Source organism: Ammodytes marinus (genome assembly GCF_949987685.1).
Source record: "Ammodytes marinus genome assembly, chromosome: 3".
In the NCBI taxonomy this organism is placed as follows: domain Eukaryota; kingdom Metazoa; phylum Chordata; class Actinopteri; order Uranoscopiformes; family Ammodytidae; genus Ammodytes; species Ammodytes marinus.
The window spans coordinates 35022054-35029553 of NC_137232.1; the positions used below are offsets into that span (position 1 = coordinate 35022054).

Below are 7500 nucleotides of genomic sequence, written 5' to 3' on the forward strand. Positions count from 1 at the left end.
TATCTATCTATCTATCTATCTATCTATCTATCTATCTATCTATCTATCTATCTATCTATCTATCTATCTATCTATCTATCTATCTATCTATCTGTGGTTCGATCCCCCGTCTCCCCGCCACATGTCCAAGTGTCCCTGGGCAAAGAGACACTGAACCCTGAATGTCTCCTGATAGTTAGCTTGCACCCTGCGTGGTAGCTGCTGCTGCTATCGGTGTATGAGTGTGTGTGTGATTGGGTGAATGTGTACAAAACAATGTAAAGCGCTTTGGGTCTGTGAAAAACCAGGAAAAAGAGCTTCATAAGTGGAGTCCATTTACCAATTAAAATGTGTTTTCTCAGTAGTAGATCCATTGCTCCTTTGGTAGAAAGGAGCCAGTTGATGTTTCGGGCATCTGGTAAGGATGTCCCCTGATAGAGAGATGGATGGATGGATGGATGGATGGATGGATGGATGGATGGATGGATGGATGGATGGATGGATGGATGGATGGATGGATGGATGGATGGACGGATGGACGGATGGACGGATGGATGGATGGATGGATGGATGGATGGATGGATGGATGGATAGAGAGATTATTATATCTCCACACTGGCCTGGGAACGCCTCGGGTCCCCCAGTCAGAGCTGGTTGATGTGGCGTGAGTGAGTGAGTGAGTGAGTGAGTGAGTGAGTGAGTGAGTGAGTGAGTGAGTGAGTGAGTGAGTGAGTGAGTGAGTGAGTGAGTGAGTGAGTGAGTGAGTGAGTGAGTCAGTGAGTGAGTGAGTGAGTGAGTGAGTGAGTGAGTGAGTGAGTGAGTGAGTGAGTACATGACTGACTGACTGACTGACTGAGTTCATGATGTGACTTGAGTCTTTTCGCTCAGAGCTACAGAACACTGTTATGGTTAGTGGTCGAGCTGAGAGACGTTTTCCTGTTGTTCATGATGCTGCTCATTCTCCAGTCACTGCTCCGTCGCCTCCCACTCTTTCCTCTCCTCTCCCCCTCTGTCTTCGACGTGCTGAAAACATTCTTCAGGCCCAGCTGAGCCCGGAAAGCTTTGCAGAAGATAAAATAGATCAACGGGTCCAGGCAGACGTTCAGAACCGAAACCATGATAGTCAGCTCCTTGAGGTAGAAGAACGCTTGACTCCAAGAGCAAAACTTCTTGAGGAACATGTAGTTGATGCGAACGAGATGGTAGGGGACGAAGCAAACGCAGAACACCACGACAAGCACGAGCATCTTCCTGCGTGCCTTGGTGAGTTTTTTAGAACCGGTTGAAGCCGGCTGTGTCTTCTGTGCGAGCGAAAGCCTGCGAGAGGTGCTGTAGTAGAAAAACACAAGCGAACAAAGGACCACGAGGAAAATGGCGGCGGAAAACGTGTGGATTATTTTGTAGTAGAGGCTGAGGTGTTTGCTGTGGAGGACATCGCAGCTGACTGTGTCTGGTGCTGAGGTTAAAGGTTCCTGGGTGAGTAAGGACAGGATGATATAAGGGCTCATAGTGGCAAAGAGGAAAGCCCAGGTTACCGTCGAGATGATTTTGGCGGTTCGACACGTCTGCATGTAGGTCCCCAAAGGATGAACGATCTTCAGGTACCTGGAGAGAGAGAGAGAGAGAGAGAGAGGAGAGAGCGAGGGGGGGAGAGTGGAGAGGAGAGGAGAGGAGAGGAGAGGAGAGGAGAGGAGAGGAGAGGAGAGGAGAGGAGAGGAGAGGAGAGGAGAGGAGAGGAGAGGAGAGGAGAGGAGAGGAGAGAGGCAGACATCAGGAGATTAATCATAACCAGGTCAAACCACAAGAGATTTGACCTCTAAGATGTCAGTGTTATAAATAGTTTGCACTGGGCAGATCCAATAGTTTTAAACTTCAACAGACACCCGCCTTCAAGTGAGTTAACGTTCGTCAATTGAGCGATTCCAGACCTTCTGTGCAAATGAAATGAAGTACGATGGTCTGGTAGGACCAGGCTAAATGAAGGTCTGGTAGGACCAGGCTACCCTAGGGGTACTTGCTGCAGATCTCCCCACCTTCAGGATTCCATGTAGCTCATGGAGGGCAGACAGACAGACAGACAGACAGACAGACAGACAGACAGACAGACAGACAGACAGACAGACAGACATACATACAGACAGACAGACAGACAGACAGACAGACAGACAGACAGACAGACAGACAGTAGCTCATACAGTGCAGAGGGATGCCTTAAACTTTCCACGTGAGCGTGTGGAGCCATACCGACAAATGTAATTTACTGCAATGTAATTTCTGCTAATTGAATGACTGTTCTATTGACTAAAGTATTCCTGACTGAATTTAAGAAAATGTACTTTATTTGTCAATTGTCATTGAAATGTGTCTTTTCGCTGGCCTGCAAATCCAGACCCATATCTAGAACGATAGAGGGTCTGGCCACGATCAATAGACCTTCCCAACTCAAGGGGCGGCTCCTACTCGTGCATTTCAAATACGACTGCACGTGATTGGATAGCACTACAACCAATCAGAGCAATGAACAAGGTTTACGTAGGGCTCTGGCCGGCCCATATCAGATAGAACGATTTGATTGGTAGCTCAGGATTTCATGACATATTTAAAGCTTCAATGGATCGTGCCCAGACCAACAGGCACATTTAATTTGCCAGCACCTAGCGGCAGGTCTGGATTTCCAGGCTATCTTTTCGCATCATATCCCCTCTGAAGACACCACATTCGAGGAGGTCCACACACACACACACACACACACACACACACACACACACACACACACACACATACACACACCCAGACACACACACACACCCAGTCCTACCTGTTAGCGGCGATGTAGCCCATGAACAGGATGCTGGCGTACATGTTGAGGTAGAAGGCGGAGGCTCCGTAGGTGCAGTAGACGCGTCTCAGAGCCTCAGAGCTGCTGCTGTAGCTGGAGATCCTCACAGGCAGACACAGGGTCAGCAGCAGGTCGGAGGCCGCCAGGTTCTTCAGGTAGACCTGTAACGTGAATGGTGCAGGTTGTAGGTTGTGGTCTGATAGCAATAGCTCCGGTTAACATGAAGACTCGGTAGGCAACTTGTGGGATCCTCCTCACGGTACTTTTATTCCACATTGACCACATCAAGCCAGGTCTCTACGGCACTATATCTATTAAGCATACATGCGTTCAGGAACATAGTCCCAGATTCCTGCCTACACCAACAGACCAACAGACAGACAGACAGACAGACAGACAGACAGACAGACAGACAGACAGACAGACAGACAGATACATGCGTTCAGGAACATAGTCCCAGATTCCTTCCTACACCAACTCCTTACAAAATAAAGAATATAAAACGGAGACTTCACTCGTAGGCTGCGTAGTTACTCTTAGCTTAGCAGAGAAGCACATGCTCTTCTTCTTCATGTTCAACATTAGATTCCACAACAAACAAAGGGAGGCGCCACCTAGTGTTATAAAACTGACTGTTACACACCGTCACACTGTTGGGGGCGAGACGCTGAGACCGGCAGAAGTAAACCCTCAACGTGAAGCCGTTTAGGACCAAACCAACCTGGACGGGAGACAGGGGAAAGGCAGGAATTATTTTCTCCAAACGGGTTCTATGTTCCCACAGCCCTATGAAGAACAGATCTAGGCAGACAAATTGACAAAAACATTTTATTTATCTGGTTTTCTTGAACCTCCCATCACATTTATTTCATCAAAAAAATATCCATAACAATCATAAATCGCCCAGCCCTCAAACAGAGAAAGACAAAATTGAATATATAGTTGCGAGAGGTCCCGGGTTCAAATCCCGGACGAGCCCCCAATATGTTACGACCCGGCTCGAGGGAAGCAACATGAAGCAGTCAAACGAAGGTTAAGGTGTAAGAAAACTGGGTTTATTGTAACAAAGGTTAACTCTAAAGGGTGGATGGGAGCCATGCTGTTGGCCCTGGCTGGAGAGGGAGAGTGAGTGGAGCCTCCAGGCTTAAACCTGCAGTGTGTAGAATTTTGGGTTTTATTTCCTCGCAGATTTTGTAGAAAGTAATTATAATATCCATAAGTACATTTAATTTGGTGCATAATTGCTGAAACATTTTTTTTTTATTATTATTTTTTCCCTTAGAAAGGGTCTCATATATGTCCATATTTCTGCATATTTTGGACCATGGCCTAGTGCCGCCATCTTGAAAGTGTCATAGTTGGAATGTCATCAGGTGCATTGTTTAAAATTTAGAATTGTTCTTGTCCTTGAAGGCCACTGTAGCTTCTGTTATTATTCGAAAGGGTTGGGGATACCCAGGGAGCGTTGCATTCTAGAACTTTGTAGAACTTTCTTGATGATGTCATATTACACACTGCACCTTTAATAGGCAGCAGCAGGTGGCAGGTAGTCTCGCAAAGCCAGACCAAAACTACAAGTAGTATGGTCTGGAAGCACGCCGTTTAGAGCCGTCTATTCGGGGGGGGAAACCGGGCTGGCCTGTTTTTATTTCTTTAAAGGTGCAGTGTGTAATATGACATCATCAAGAAAGTTCTACAAAGTTCTAGAATGCAACGCTCCCTGGGTAACCCCAACCCTTTCGAATAATAACAGAAGCTACAGTGGCCTTCAAGGACAAGAACAATTCTAAATTTTAAACAATGCACCTGATGACATTCCAACTATGACACTTTCAATATGGCGGCACTAGGCCTTGGTCCAAAATATGCAGAAATATGGACATATATGAGACCCTTTCTAAGGGGAAAAAAAATTATTCAAAAAATGTTTTCAGCTATTATGCACTAAATTAAATGTACTTATGGATATTATAATTACTTTCTACAAAATCTGCTTGGAAATAAAACCATAAATTCTACACACTGCAGGTTTAAACCAATCACAATCATCTAGCCAGGGAAATATTTTGATGGAACGTCTTCACGTCCAGAAGCTGTCAGAGAAATGGCTAAATCCCGCCCGCAAACGGGCGGGATTTAGTCAGGAGTCAGGAGTCACCCTCGATTTGGTGACATCAAATTCAGCCGCGCTCGCCAACTTCATGTTTGGCTCAAACAGTATTGTCTCTCCATGGGCATTCCCTTTGTCGACAATTTTAACGTTTTCTGGAACAGACCGTCTTTCTTTGCCAGCGATGGTTTGCATTTAAACAAACAAGGGAAACATCTTCTGGCCAGCAATATGCTCTTAACAATAAAATCGGTTCCTAGCGTCACTCCTCTTGCAGACTCTGTCCAGCATGATTGACTATCTCCACACCTGGTCAGTCAAGAGGTAGTTAGCTCACGTGACACAGCCTCCATGACCACTAGTCCCCATGCATCTAGCGCCCCCTCCAGGCCTGGAACATCCATTACTATAAAAACTCACCCAATCCCTGTATGTCAGTCTGTCAGATCATCATTAATCCCTCCCCATAGATTTTACAGGTCACGCCACAGACCACTTGGGATTACAAGTAACTTGAAAAATGTACCTATTATGTGTAATAAGTCAATTGTGTTGGACCACCCCGCTGTTGATAACCTGGACATGAGCATATCAAAGCTAAACTCACCAAACATCCTCAAAACAAGAAAGGGTTTGGGTTTTCTTCACTTAAACATAAGAAGTTTGCTTCAGCACAATAAATTAGACCATGTTAACATCTTAGTATCTCAGGCTGACCCAGATGTCTTGGTTCTGACTGAATCATGGTTGAAGAGCAGTACACATGACTCTATGGTGGCAATAAATGATTATAGTTTATTCAGAATAGACAGGACCACACGGGGTGGGGGAGTGGCTGTCTATGTTAAATCACATTATTCTGTATCATTACTACATGCTGTCTCTGTTCGAAGCTGCTTTGAATTTATTGCTTTGGAATTGTCTTTATCGTTAAATGATTGTGTTATTGTAATTGGTGTGTACAGGCCCCCTTCAGCAGTAAATAGCTCCTTGAGTGAGCTAGCACATTTAATCTCTCCATATGTAAATAGAGAGGTCATTATGATGGGTGATTTTAACATTGACTGGCTTTCTGGTGCCTCTGAACCTTTTAAAGAAATATGTAGCAACCTAAATCTTACACAAATAATAACTGAGCCCACAAGACCAAATCTAAAAAACCCAGCAAAATCAACTTTGATCGATTTAATATTATCAAATCAAAGCAATAAAATAGTTTCTGCTGGTGTCTTTGAGCTTGGAATCAGTGATCACTGCCCGGTGGCCTGTATCAGAAGTATTCATCTTAAAAAATCTCAACCCAAAATCATCATTAAGCGTAATTTTAAAGGTTTTAAAGGTTTTAAAGGTTTTAACGAGCAAGCATTTTTAAATGAACTCTATCAAAGTGACATTCATCTCACAAGTGAAATATCTGATGTGGAATTGGCCTTAGAATTTTTCACCAATACTTTCTCCTCCATTTTGAACAAGCATGCACCCCTTAAAAAGCACAGAGTAAAAAATAGATCAAACCCCTGGTTCACAAATGAATTGTCCGATATATTTGCAGAGAGAAATAAAGCATGGTCCCTAGCTAGACGCTCTGGTGAAAACTCCAAGTGGACTGCTTTCAGACAAATCAGAAATAGGTGCATATCCATGGTTAGGAAAGCTAAATCAGACTACTACCTCGAACTAATTTCAAACTGCTACTCCAACCCTGCACTATTTTGGAAGGCTGTGAATTATAACAAAAACAATTCTAGCACTGTTCCCAGTCAGTTAAAAATAAATGATCAGATTTTAAATGATCAGAAAGAAATTGGTTTAGCTTTCAATAAACACTTTATAGCTGCTGGTAAACTCTTTCACAATGGAGTATCTACGCCTTCTACGCCTACCACCACGAGAAATAAAAATAGCATACCACCTGTCTCTAAAACTCCTCTTTTCAGCCTTGTTCAAGTCCCAACAAGTATTGTTGTAGATGCGCTTCTTGCCATCAACCCCAGGAAGTACATGGGAGAGGACAATTTGGACCCATTTTCAATAAATCTCTCTGCACTTATCATATCAAAACAAATAACCCATATTTTTAATCTTTCCATCTCCTCTGGTATTGTTCCTAAAGTCTGGAAAAAAGCTCACGTCATTCCATTACATAAAGGGGGTGACAAAAGTGATCTTAACAATTACAGGCCAATTTCCAAACTCCCATGCCTGGCAAAAATTCTAGAATCAGTCATTAATACTCAGTTGAAATCCTTTTTATCCAGTGCTTCCATTTTGAGTCCATTTCAATCTGGTTTTAGGGCAGGCCACAGTACTGTATCTGCTGTCACTTTGGTCTTAGACAACATTGTTACAGCTATCGACAAAAAAAAGCACTGTGCAGCACTTTTTGTTGATCTGTCAAAAGCTTTTGATACTTTAGATCACCATTTGCTTTTAGAGAGGCTGCATGAAATTGGTTTTGATTATTCTACATGTAGCTGGTTTAGGGACTATCTCTCTGATAGACAGCAGTCAGTTAAGCTGGGAAGCTACCAAACTGAGTTTTTAACAGTTACAAATGGTGTTCCGCAGGGCT

At 43.8% G+C, this 7500-nt stretch overlaps 1 protein-coding gene across 1 annotated transcript in view; it reads right to left on the reverse strand.

The window, feature by feature from the left end:
- Positions 1 to 869: 869 nt before the first annotated feature.
- LOC307271271 (P2Y purinoceptor 14-like) overlaps positions 870 to 7500 on the reverse strand; it is a gene marked incomplete at both ends in the record, with an annotated part of 8453 nt that continues 1822 nt past the window's right edge. The window contains 3 exons of the mRNA XM_080053680.1: positions 870 to 1584; positions 2798 to 2979; positions 3462 to 3539. Coding sequence (XP_079909806.1) covers positions 870 to 1584; positions 2798 to 2979; positions 3462 to 3539 — 975 coding nt within the window. The remainder of the gene's footprint in view (positions 1585 to 2797; positions 2980 to 3461; positions 3540 to 7500) is intronic.